This window comes from Microtus ochrogaster, chromosome 24 (assembly GCF_000317375.1).
Source record: "Microtus ochrogaster isolate Prairie Vole_2 chromosome 24, MicOch1.0, whole genome shotgun sequence".
Lineage (NCBI taxonomy): Eukaryota > Metazoa > Chordata > Mammalia > Rodentia > Cricetidae > Microtus > Microtus ochrogaster.
Genome location: NC_022024.1, coordinates 9,084,410 through 9,097,680, shown reverse-complemented (window position 1 = coordinate 9,097,680; position 13,271 = coordinate 9,084,410). Strand labels below are relative to the sequence as shown.

The 13,271-nt window shown below is 49.4% G+C and overlaps 1 protein-coding gene across 1 annotated transcript in view; it reads right to left on the bottom strand.

Moving 5' to 3' along the window:
- Stat6 (signal transducer and activator of transcription 6) overlaps positions 1 to 8,878 on the bottom strand; it is a 17,617-nt gene extending 8,739 nt beyond the window's left edge. The window contains exons 1-9 of the mRNA XM_005358011.3: positions 8,667 to 8,878; positions 4,867 to 5,003; positions 4,526 to 4,664; positions 4,155 to 4,238; positions 1,787 to 1,925; positions 1,610 to 1,662; positions 1,324 to 1,472; positions 312 to 443; positions 24 to 212 (exon numbers count right to left, since the gene is read on the bottom strand). Of these exons, the coding sequence (XP_005358068.1) occupies positions 24 to 212; positions 312 to 443; positions 1,324 to 1,472; positions 1,610 to 1,662; positions 1,787 to 1,925; positions 4,155 to 4,238; positions 4,526 to 4,664; positions 4,867 to 4,982 (1,001 nt within the window). The 5' untranslated portion in view covers positions 4,983 to 5,003; positions 8,667 to 8,878. The remainder of the gene's footprint in view (positions 1 to 23; positions 213 to 311; positions 444 to 1,323; positions 1,473 to 1,609; positions 1,663 to 1,786; positions 1,926 to 4,154; positions 4,239 to 4,525; positions 4,665 to 4,866; positions 5,004 to 8,666) is intronic.
- Positions 8,879 to 13,271: the final 4,393 nt, after the last annotated feature.

Sequence of the window (13,271 nt, the reverse complement as noted above, 5' to 3'; positions counted from 1 at the left end):
AACCAAGGCCAGCCTTCACTTACACTCCAGTCCCAGGCCCCTGTGGCAGGCTTAGTTCTCTGGCCTGCTTCTCTGTCACCATGTCAGCCCTGACCAGGGGAGGCTTGGCTGAGGTCCCCAGGAGCTGCATACCCAGCAGGAACCGAACTCCAGCCTGGAACTTAGTTTGTGTCTTCAGAACCTGGGGGGGCTGCTTCTCCACCAGGAAAGAACTGGAAGGGTGAGGAGGAGAGTGTTAGGGCCTGGGTCCCCTCCAGGTGGCCTCCTTCATTTCCTGGTGTCTGCTTACAGCAGGGGCTTATAGTGTCTACCTGGTCACAAGGGCTCGCAGGACTTCATCCAGTCGGCTTAGCAGCGCCGCCCTGGTCTTGGGCTCAAGCTCCCCACTGGCTGCCCCAACCTCCTGCTGCAGCTGGGAATAGATTTCCACGAGGCTTTCACACCTGTGTCAGGGAGCACAGAATTCAGGCTGTTTTCTTTAGCCTAAACCCAGGAGAACACAGGATATTGTGTAGGCAGACTCAGACTGAGCTGTAGGCACGTGGACTCAAGGGGGTTCTAGGACCTATCTTGGCTTCCACGAGGTGACCACTGTCAAGACCTAGAGTCCCTGTGGAGAGCCCAGCAGCCTCTTCCTATGGTTCCAGTACATCTTACAGTGTAAGACATTGTCTTACACTTAAAAACAAACATACATAAGCTGGGTGGCGGTGGCACACACCTTTAATCCCAGCACTCAGGAGGCAGAGGCAGGCAGATCTCTGAGTTTGAGGCCGTCCTGGTCTACAAAGCAAGTTCCAGAACAGTTATGACTACACAGAGAAACCCTGTTTCAAAAAAACCAAAACAAGCCGGGCAGTGGTGGCACACGCCTTTAATCCCAGCACTCGGGAGGCAGAGGCAGGCAAATCTCTGTGAGCTTGAGGCCAACCTGATCTATAAGAGCTAGTTCCAGAACAGGCACCAAAAACTACAGAGAAACCCTGTCTCGAAAAACCAAAAAAAAAAAAAAAAACCCAAAACAAAACGTACAAACCTACAAGCCAGCCCCCTCACTCCTCTGAACATGGACCTGAAGAGAGAAATGATGGCAGACTCTCTATTTGTGTCTCCTCAACTGAGCTGCGTGTGAAGGATCTTTGTGGACAACAACCACGCACAGTCTTGAGTTCAGTTCCTTCTGCGAGCAGAACTGACTTCTGTGGGTTTGGCCTCCTTCAAAGCCACTGTCCTCAGCCCCCTCTCCCTCACACCTGTGTACCACCCTGCAGAGACAATGGTACCCACCTCAGCATGCTCCCACCCCAGCAGCCCTGCCCTCACCTTTTCTGCAGCCCTGTGAGGCTCTCCTCAAAGGGTGTACCATTCCCTGCCAGCTGCTGCTGCCGCTTCCAAATCTGGATCCTTTTCAGCACCAGGGCCTGGGTGGCCTCCAGGTCCCCCACAGTCCCCTGCAGCATTGTGGCTAGGTCCTAACAGCAGAAAGGAGCCTGAGCCAGGGCCACACGTTACCTTCTCCCGGTCCCCTCCCACATTCAGTTCCTGTCTGTCAACTCGATCCTTCCAGCTCACATGGACCTCAGTGTCCACCTGCCCGTCCGTTACTCACCTCCCTTGGGCCAGTGCCATTGGCAGGAGTTTCTATCAAGCTGTGCAGAGACACTGAGAGCAGAGGCAGAAATCAGGGGGATAAGATGAATGGAGGTTCACGCAAGGCAGAGGTCCAAGAAAAGATCACTTCTCAACCCTCCCCAAACTCCTCCGGAATCCAGGCCTTGGACCCCACCTTGTCCAGCCTTGGTTCCTTGCTGCAGAGTTTCTCGGAGAAGGCGGGTCTCCCTTACTCGGTGATGAAGCCTCCCTAGGGCTGTGGTAAACTTGAGTTCTTCCTGCCTCTGGTGGAAGGGCACCGGCAGGTGGCGGAACTGCATGGGAGGAGCAGATGTCAAGAGGTGAGCTGCTCTGCCCATTCCTCTGCACCCCCATCTACCCCTCCTCGGACCTCCTTAGGGTAAGACCATTCTCCAGGCAGAACTACTTTCTTTTTTTTTTTTTTTTTTTTTTTTGGTTTTTCGAGACAGGGTTTCTCTGTGGCTTTGGAGCCTGTCCTGGAACTAGCTCTTGTAGACCAGGCTGGTCTCGAACTCACAAAGATCCGCCTGTCTCTGCCTCCCAAGTGCTGGGATTAAAGGCGTGCGCCACCACCGCCCGGCCAGAACTACTTTCTTAACCCTTGCTCTGTCTCTCTAAACTTGGTTTGGGGTTCACTCTAACCGCAGGTTATCCTGGGCCTAGATCATGGAGTCTTTTCTGAGTTTAAATTCTTCCTAGGTTTTCATGGCTTGGGCTAGGATCCACGGGTCCAGGAATCAAGGGGTGGAAAGGGGGTGATTTCACCCACTATCACACCTAGTGACCCACTGGACACATTCTTGCTTCCTGTTCCTGCAACATCAAGTTCTGCTGGCCTAGAAGTGGAGCGCTCCTGCCAGGAGACATAACAAGCATTCCATTGAAGCAGAAGCTCAGACTTCCCCTGGTCACTTTGTGCTTCTGATACCTCTAAGTCAACAGGAGTAACAGTGTTCTGAGGGGATTACCAGGGGAAAACTGGACTGCCTCTCCACAGTGGATGTAAGAGAGATTATGTCTGGAGTGCAGGAAATCCTTCAGGGCATCTCTTGGTGCTATTGTGTCCTGTAATTAAGGTCAATAGGAAACTACAGCCTAATCCCGGCAGGGTAACAAAGGACACAGACCTGTCAGGAATGAAGGCGTGGGTCACTCCTGCAGGAAAAGAGCCAAGACCTGCTGAGGTGCTTGCAGAGGGTGGAGGAAATACAGGGTGGGTAGTAGAGGAAGGTAGTTATAAATATTAGCTAAGGGGCTGGAGAAATTGCTCAGTAGCTAAGAGTACTGGCTGCTTTTCCAGAGGACCCTGGTTCAATTCCCAGCACCCACATGGCAGCTCACACCTGCCTGTAACTCCAGTTCCAGGAGATCTGACACCGTCACACAGACACACATATAGGTAAATCACAAATGCATATAAAATAAAAATAAACACATTATTAAAAATAAATAAATAAGGCCAGACAGTAGAGGTGTACACCTTTAATCTCTATGAGTTCGAGGCCAGCCTGGTCTACAGAGCAAGTTCCAGGACAGTCAGAGCTACACAAAGAAACCCCCATCTCAAAAAGAGAGAGAGAGAGAGAGAGAGATAATATCAGTGGTTATGATATTTAAGCTTGAGATATTAAAAAAATGTCCCTCAAGGGACACTGCTACCTATTTTAAATATATAATGTGTTTGTGGTTGTATGTGGGATAGTTATACCGTGTTAGGCATAATTATGACCTGGGTTATTGTTTTCTTTGGAAATTAAGCATGACCTAAGGAGATATAACTATGTATCAATTTAACAATGGGTGATGGCTAGTTTTGGTTGTAAATTTAACTATATCTGGAATTAACTAAAACTCAAGTGGCTAGGTACACCCGTGAAGGATTTTTCTTTTTCTCTTTTTCCCTTTCTTTCTTTCTTTCTTTCTTTCTTTCTTTCTTTCTTTCTTTCTTCCTTTTTTTCCTTTTTTTCTTAGCTTTTTCAGATGGGGTTTCTGTGTAGCTCTGTTGGAATTCACCAGGCTGGCCTCAAACTCCGAGATCTGCCTGTCACTGCCTCCCAAGTGTTTATGTTAGGAAAGATTTAATCCAGATCTTTTGAGGTGGGATGACCCACCTTTAATCTGGGCCACTCCTGCTGGTAGCCCACATAAAGGACATGGAAGGAGGAAGCTTGCCTCTTTGCCTGCGTGCTCTTGATCTCCCTAGCCAGTCTACTCCTTCCCTGGCATTAGGGCCTACTTCAAGATTCCAGAGTATACTGAAGACCAGATGAGACATCTAACTTTATGGACTGAACAACTAGTAGATTCTTGAACCTTCCATTGGTAGACAGCCATTGTTAAACTAGTTGGACCACAATTCGTAAACCGTGTATATAGACAATACATATTTATATGTATATAAATATGCACACACACACATATATATATATATACATGCATGCAAATACACATATTCATTCTGTAAGTTCTCTTCCTCCAGAGAACCCCGACTAATACAAATGGGAAGTGGGGTATCACAATACCTCTTCTATAACAGCTTTTTTCTCCCCTTGAAGTATTTGTCTCATGGTGGCCACAAGCTTCAGAGGGTCCCTCTGATAGATGCTCTATAGAATTGAAAGGGATTAGCAGTTAGCCTCACTCTTATACATGTCCTCCCCCAGTTCCTTGTCCCCATTCATGGATACACTGGCGAGGACCATAACTGTAGACTCTCAAGCATCAAACATTTGCATGCTCTAAGAACCGATTTGCATGCCAGCTAGCGCCCAACCACAAGAGTACCATTTGCTTTCAACATCTCCCATCCAAGCAGTTTTCTTCCTGTACCCAGTGCGCACTCCAGCTCTACCTTGATCCCACCCCAACCTTTTCCCTTCCCCTCTTGTCCTACCTCCAGGGTACTGATGTGCTGCAAAATGGTGCTTCCTTTCCCCTGCTCCCCTGCAGAGGTCTGAAGTTGCTGGACAGTGGCTGAAAGCAGGGCACTAGCCATGTTGTAGCAGAAGGCATCTGAACCAACCAGGAACTCCCTGTGGGGACATCATCTATCTCAAGCCAGGGCTTCCTCGGTGCTTCTGAGCCTCCATTCTACAGCTGTCCCCGTGCCTCCCGCTCCCACTCTGTGCTGGCTCCACGCCAAGTCTAGGCTATTACCTATATACTAATGAGTCCTCAGTCCTGAATTCCATCAGGAAGGGCTCTGAAGAGAGGGAAGACACATAAGGGACTCACCAGGGCTGCTTCTCCAGCCATTCAGCCAGGAGATGCCGAAGGTGTTGGGGAAAGTCAACGTAGAGTCGTTGTAGTTTTTCTGGGGACATCTTAGAAACCAGACCCCACAGAGACATGATCTGGGGTGTGCAAGGTGCCTGGGAGAGAAGAGCAAGGCCATTCAAAGAGGCCCCCAGAAACTCAGCATAGCTTCTGGGGCATCCACAGCTCTTCCACATGGATGGTCCTGACAAGAACTTCCTTCAGTTTTGCTGAGCCTAGAACTGTGCATCTTTCCAGAGCTTAGATTCATCCTGGTTTCTCAGGGTCAAGTCCCAGAGTTGAGTGAAGATGTGGGGCATCACAATCCTTCTTCCCGGACAGCCTTTTTCTTCTCCTGCCATTTGGTCATACCCACTGCCAGGGCACCTTAAGCCATGGGCTCCCTTGACCAATGCCTGAAACAGGGCAATACCTTCTGTGATAGACATGGGCAAGCTGAAGAAACACAGCCAGAGGGCGAGGTGACAAGAAGACACGAGACAGAGGAGAGAGAGCAGACTCAGGGAAGACAGGACCTGCGCTGGATCTGGGGGTAAAAAGACTACACTCTAAGGATCTTGGTCACGAAATATGAGGGCTGAATGCACAGAGCACTTTCTAAACTTTTGTTGTAAGAAATCTAGCTCTGTGGACCAGTTTGTTCTTGAGCTCCTGAGCTCAAGGAACCCTTTCCCCTCGGCCCCTCACGTACTGGAATTGCAGGTACACACCTCCATGCCTTTGCTGTTTCCAAACATTTGAAAGCGCTAAACAATTTTGATTCTAGGGGTGCTGTGAGCAAACTCGGGGCCTTGAATGTGCTAGGCAAGTGATCTGAGTACATCAGAGGACCTTCCTATGTAGGCCAGGCCTCAAACTCATAGAAATCTGCCTGCCACTGCCTCCTGGGTACTGGAGTAAAGGTGTGTGCCGTAAGATCCTCTGGTCTCTACGTCCCAAATGCTAGGGCTACTGACATGCACCACTGCACTTGACTCCTAGTTTTTAATCATGTGACACTAGTGTCCGGAAGGGACACTCCAAGACATCATCTGGATACTCGAGACCATGAATAGGGCCTAAAACAGCATGTAACATCTACTCTTGTATCTATTATATTTTCTCCCATATATATCTACACAAAGTTTAATACATAAGTTGGATAAAGAAATTAAGAGCAACAATAGAATAAACTTACAGCATACTATAATAAAAGTTGTTTAAAAGTCACGAATTGCTTTTTCTGGTATTTTCCATTTCACATTCTCAGAGTGTGGCTTACTGCAGGTAACTAAAACCACAGAGAGCAAACCCCTGGGGAGGGAGGGATGCAAAGCACAGCCAAAGGCAAGTGTGGACGGCAGCAAGTCCACTGGGTCCTCTCCCTTTTGCCCTTCCTCCCGACCCCAAAGGGGCCCGTGGAAAACTTTCAAAATTCAAAATTACCTGCCCTAGGAAGCAACCTGAAAGACATTGCCAGGGGAAGTCGCCTGCCTAGCATTTGTAAAATGTCTGAAAGTTCAACGCCCAACACTGCAAAAATCACCAACTTGATAGCGACGATGACGGTAGAGCGGTAATGTCTAATATTTATTTTGCACTATTCCATAGATATATCATACTCAACACATTAGCTCATTGGAACCTCACAACCATGTGTGTGTGTGTGTGTGTGCAAACACATGTATGCACGTGTGCGTGTGTTAGGAAAGAAGCCCAGGGCCTCATGCATGCTACACAAATGCTCTATCCCTGAGCTACATCCCTGTCCCCTTCCAACAATTGTTTTAGTTTTTTATTATCTAATGTTAATGGGAGTTTTGCCTGCACGTATGTATGCCTCTGGAACTGGAGTTATACACAGCTGTGAGCTGCCATGTATGCCTGAATCAAACTCAGGTCCTTGGGGAGAGCAGCCAATGCTCTTAACTACTGAGCCATCTCTCCAGCCCTATTTTAAAGTGTGAAATTACCCCTTTTCCTAGATGAAGAAACTAAGGCTCAGGAGGTTATTCAACTTGGCCAAGGCCACTGGGCAAGGAGCTGGTGATTAGGCTCAGGATCTCCGTAAGGATCAATCACTACACTGTGCTGTTAGGATTCCTTCTGGCTCAGAAGCCCAATCACCTCAAGAAAATAGAGAGGGTAGGAAGAATGGCAGGAAGAGGGAGAGTGGAGAAACAGCAGGGTTGGCCGACCTGGAGGGAAGAGTTAGGCAACCAGAGAACCAAACACCAGAGGAAGAGGAGAGAAAAGGGAGAGAGGAGGTAGGCGCAGGCAGAGAGAGCTAGCTCCCTACTTTCCCAGGGGCCTCAGGGTGGGCTGGGTAGACCAGTGGTTTCCCAGGGGGCTCTCAGCTCGCATTTCTCATAGTGTCCTCTCAGAGAGGAAGAGGAGGAGGAAGACGGATGGAAACTCCCTGGGTGTCCCCAAGTCCCCCTGTTGTTTGAGCCTCTCAACTCCCCCGGGGCTTCCAGATGGAAGACAAAGAGGCCCCTTCTCAGGACATTGCTACCCCTAAACATCTTGTTTCTCTCTCTCCCTCTGACTCCAAGAGCTCTCACCACCGCTCAGGGTCCTCCACCAGAGACTTTCTGTTCTAAAACTGTCTACCCCTTTGGGTGGGGCATCCTGAAGAATACCATTCAGCTTATTCTCAAATTCAAGGAAGAATTCTGTCTTCCTCCCAGTCTCTGGAGTGCTCTGATTCCAGACCTTTGGCCCAATCCTTATCCTCCTGGGGACTGGGGACCTCCAAGCCACAAACAGCTCCCATTTCCTCTAAATCCCCTTACAGAATGATTCAAGTCTCAACCTCCTCCCTCCCCAGACACCATGTAACCATGTTTCTCCCCTGCGCACCCAGTAACGGTACGGGGTCTACAGGTGGGGCCTGGACACTGACACCGTTTGCATTCAGTCCCCTACAGAGGGAAGGAAGAAAGGCGGAGCCACACTGCAAGAGGCGGGGCCAGCGTTCCCTTCCAGCCTCCCCCCCCCCCTCCCCTTCCTCGGTAGGGGAAGCCCGACAGCCCAGAAGCTTCTTCATAAGCTTGGTAGCCCAAGTCCTTCCCTATCTCCTCTTCCCCTACATTCCGAGTCCGCAGACCGTGGAACCCCAATAGCAAAAGTCAAGGTTTTCTCTGGGTTGCCCAATGTGTGTAAGTGGCGGTGGCGGTGGCAGTGGGGGCGGGAAAGGGCGCGAGGAGGTGGAGCCAGGTCAGCACGAGGAGGGTTAACCCCCGGCCGGCCGCCCTCCCACGGGGAAATCTCAGTGTTTTTTGCAGCCAAGCGAGCCGTGTGAGGGGGAAATTCCCCCTCCTCTGGGGCACCATGAGGTCTGCATCTGGGTCTCGCTCATCCTCCAGCCACACCCTGAACAGGAACCTTTAGCGGGCAGCAGCTAGGGCTTGAACAGGCTCGGGGCCCAGGAGCATCAACTTCTAGGGAGGGGCAGCCACGTTCCCCCCCCATCCACCCAGAGGGCCCTCCTTCCCCTCTGCTCCGCGACTTTCCACGTCTCAGGAGGTGCAGGGCTGAGCGTTGGGGAAAGTGACGTGACGCGCTGGGGAGGGGAGTGTGGAGGCCTGTACCCACCAGAGTCCTTCGAAAGTTGGAAACTGCCGGAACCCGGTGCTACCAGCCACTAACACCAGCAAACGATTTCCAGGGGCCCAAGCGCCCCGCCCAGGGGAGGATCCCGAGAGGCCCCGAAAATCCATCCCTCACGTTTAGTCAAAGGTCCCCCCACCTTCCTCGCCCGCAGACATCCCCCTCACCTTGGCAGCCCCTCTGCTATCTTCTCCCTCTCTCAGCGGGCACTGCCAGGCCCCATGGATCTGTAGCGCTGTCCAGCGGGTCCTGGGCTGGCCCTAAAAACTCAATGTATACACACACACAAACACACGCACGCAGGCACTCGGATCCGGCCTTCCTCTTCACTGTAAACCCTGGCTGCCCCGGCCTGCTGTTTCCGGCTTCTCTGCCTGCCCAGGTCCCTCCCTGGAGCTCTGACGACACAGAAAAGAGAAAGTGGGCTGGAGGAGGAAGAGGAAGAAAGTGGGGCGAACATGTATGCCTCCCGGTGCCCGGTGGGGAAGCACGTAGTGGGGAGGGCATAGCTGGAGTTCCACTGAGTCACGCTGGTAGGAGGCTGACCTTCAAGTACTCTAGCCCCCAGAACAGTGATCCATTTTTTCCTCTGGAGAGTCACCTAATAGCTGGGAGAGGCGTGCCACCCTAAACTGCCTAGCTACCACACAAACTTTCTCCGGGTCAGAGGTTGGGGCCCCTGGGGACTGGGCATCTGGTCCCACTGGGCTGTGCGCTCCCTCCAGTGGAGGACCCTGAGAAGCAGCCCGGAGCCTGAGGCCCCGAAGAACTAGGTTCACCTCCTTCCTAGGCGGGAACGCCTTAGAGGTCCCGTGACGCTGTACGGAGGAAGTGGGGGAGGGGAACCCTTAGCTTAGAATTCTGGAAGACTCCCAGAGGCACTTGGAGGACAAGGGGTCCGCACGGGGTACCATGCCTCAGGCCCTAGCGATGGCCACTGAGGGCTGCCAGAAGATTCCTAGGAGGCCAAGTTGGAGTGTGAATATGCTCTGCAACCTTAGCAAAGTTCCTGTTTGTATCTGGGGTAAACACTGAGACACACCCCAAAACAAACATGTACAATTTCCCTAGCCACAAGACCACACACACACACACACGTATATGTTCACACATGTAGCGGCATGTTCAAACACATGTCATCAGTCAGGGCCACTTAGAGTCACACACACTCACAAACGCGCGCCCGACTTAGAGTCACACACACTCACAAACGCGCACCCGCGCACACACACACACACACACACACACACACACACACACCTTGCTCAGCTTCTGAGTCACCATCATAACTAGAGGATTGTTCCGTAGTTTTTGCTGGAGGAGGATAACAAGGGACCCAAACCTGACCGTCAAGGAGTGTGTGGAAGGATGGTGTCTGAGGGCGGCTGTGTCAACTATTTTGGCTCTCCTGTTGCCTTTCAGGGCTGGGCTGAAGAGCCAAAGCCAGTCTTATGCTGCCCCCTGGTGATGAAACTGATCCTCCCCTGCACGTTCGCGGGCACTGGGCACAGCGCATACATAGACCCGACCAGTCTGAAAATGGTAGGAACAAACTGTACATCCAGCATAGTCGTGGATTCTGAGCAGAGGCCCTTTGTGTTCGAGCCCTGCCAAACGTGCCAACTGAAAAACTGGCTGTTTTATTATCTGCAAAATGGAGCCCACAAGGGTAATGTAGCCCCTGCAGTTGAGAATAAAATACTTGGAGCAACGCTGACCTATTGTAAACAGCAGGCACTAGGCACTTTGGTTGTTGTTGTTTAATTATTTGCTTGGGTATATGCACTTGATGTTGTTGATGAGAAAGGACTCCTTAGCCCAGACTGGCCTTGAAATTGTTACTTAGCCAAGTGCAAACTTGAACTGCATCCTCCTGCCTCTACCTCCCAAGTGCTGGGCTTGTATTCATGTTGTGCTAAGAATTGAACCCAGGGCTTTTTGCATGTCAGGCAAGCATTCTACCAAGTGAGCCACATCTACAGTCCAACACATACTATTTGATTGTCTTTAATGTGTGTGGATATATCGTCTGCATGTGTGTGTGTGCCACGTGCTAGTTTAGTACTATCAGATGCTAGAGGAAACATCGCAACCCCTGGAACTGGAGCTGCAAATCGCTGTGTGCTACCAACGTGGGTCTTGGTAATCAAACGCAGGTCCTCTGCAAGAGCAGCCAGAGCTCATAACCACAGCACTACCTCTACCTCTGCAGTCCCAGACACTGTTTTTATGGCTCAGAATAAACATCAGGTTAGGAAAGCAGATGGTTCTCCATCTTACCCAGAGGTTTCTGGATTGGGGGAGGGTAATGCAATTGCCTCCAAGACAGAGCCTAGAAGAGGCGTCTGTATCTTTATGAATGTCTTAGGTCTGAGAGCAGGGGTGGAGATCAGGCAGGAGTGTCTGTCCAGAGACTGGTCCAGCAAGTAATGTTTACCCTGAGGTCTGAGCTCAGGTGAGCTCATGGCACACATGCCTTGATATGTGCTTCCAGGTGCCCACCGCACATATGACTGTCCGCAGATGGTAGTGGAAGCCAGGTCCTGCCATTTGAAGATCTCAGGAAGTCCCCGTCTAAGGATAGGCAGAGAGGCCTGAGTAGCTGCAGCTTCAGTGGGGCCTGAATACAGTGAGGGGAGGAGGGCTCGACTCATTTTAAGGTTGTGCAATTGTAGGGTCAGGCCAGGTTTGTTAATGACACGGCCCGCCTGACACTTCATTGCCTCGCCTTCCCTCCGGGCCCCACATCCCACCCAGCAACTGCAAAGATTGCATAAGAGAAAGCATTCAAGGGGAAAAAAAGCAACAACTTTATGGTGTGAGAACTTCAGGTTACAACGCAAGACTGAGTCATAAAAGCCATCCGATGGGTGTATTAGTTTTTTTTAGGCTGGTATAATAAAACACCCCAAGCTGGGTGGCTTAAGACAGAAATTTGACTCATGGTGTTGAAAGCTAAAATCCCAAGATTCAGGTGTTGCCTAGTTGGCTCTTTCTGAGGACTGTAAAGGACATTATTAATTTTCCAAGGAACACAGTTCTTCCTGTAATAGTATCTTGACCATTTTTAAAAAATAAAATGGGGGCCGGGCGGTGGTGGCGCACGCCTTTAATCCCAGCACTCGGGAGGCAGAGGCAGGCGGATCTCTGTGAGTTTGAGACCAGCCTGGTCTACAAGAGCTAGTTCCAGGACAAGTTCCAAAACCACAGAGAAACCCTGTCTCGAAAAAAAACCAAAAAATAAATAAAATAAAATAAAATAAAATAAAATAAAATAAAATGGGGGGCTGGAGAGATGGCTCAGTGGTTAACAGCATTGCCTGCTCTTCCAAAGGTCCTGAGTTCAATTCCCAGCAACCACATGGTGGCTCACAACCATCTGTCTGGTGCCCTCTTCTGGCCTGCAGGAATACATGTAGTAGACAGAATATTGTATACATAATAAATAAATAAATAAATGGGATGGAAGGGTTGGAGACATAACTCAGTGGTTAAGAGCACTAGCAGCTCTTCCCGAGGACCTGGGTTCAATTCTCAGCACCCATGTGGCACCTCACAACTGTCTGTAACTCCAGTTCCAGGGGATTTGATATCCCTCTTCTAGCCTCCAAGGGTACCAGGCACATGCGCGGTACAAACACATACTTTCAGGCAAAATAGCCACACACATAAAACAAAACAAAATAAAAATTAGTAAATAAAATAGAATATAAAATGTTGTGGGACATTGGTCTTGTACCCTGTAAAAACTTGTGACTTGTATTGTTTTAATAAAATGCTGATTGGCCAGTAGCCAGGCAGGAAGTATAGGCAGGGCAACCAGAACAGGAGAATTCTGGGAAGAGAAAAGGCTCAGTCTGCAACCATCACCCAGATGCAGAGGAAGCAAGATGAGAATGCCTCACTGATAAAAGTACCAAGCCATGTGGCTAACACAGACAAGAATTATGGGTTAATGTGGGATGTAAGAGTTAATAAGAAGCCTGAGCTAATAGGCCAACCAGTTTATAATTAATGTAAACCTCTGTGTGTTTCTTTGGGACTGAACACTGCAGGACTGGGTGGGAGAGAAATCACTGTCAACAATAAAATATCAGTAAGTAAGTACCTGGGCATGGTGGCACATGCCTTAAATCTCAGTTCTTCGGAGGCAGAGGATCTTTGTGAATTCAAGATCAGCTTGGTCTACATAGAGAATTCTAGGACAGCCTGGGCTATATAGAGAGATTCTTTCTCAAAAAAAAAAAAAGTGAACATATATCCAGAGGAATCTAATGCTTCCAAAAGTACCTATATTCATGTACACACACCCTCATGCAGACACAACATCCATACATAATAAAATCATAAAAATAAATGCCCCAAAGAGGTGTGTGTGTGTGTTTTCGAGACAAGAATTTTCTGTGTAATAACTTTGGCTGTCCTGGAACTCAAAACTTGTTTTGTAGACCAAGCTGGACTTGAACTCACAGAGATCCACCTTCCTCTGCCTCCTGCGTGTTGGGATTAAAGGCATGTATTACCATGCCCTGCTAAAAAATTATTTTTTAAATTTTTTTTTTAAATTTATTTATTTGTTACGTATACAATATTCTGTCTGTGAGTATGTCTGTAGACCAGAAGAGGGCACCAGACCTCATTACAGATGGTTGTGAGCCACCATGTGGTTGCTGGGAATTGAACTCAGGATCTTTGGAAGAGCAGGCAGTACTCTTTTTTTTTTTTTAAATATTTATTTATTATGTATACAATAGCCTATCTGTGTGTATGCC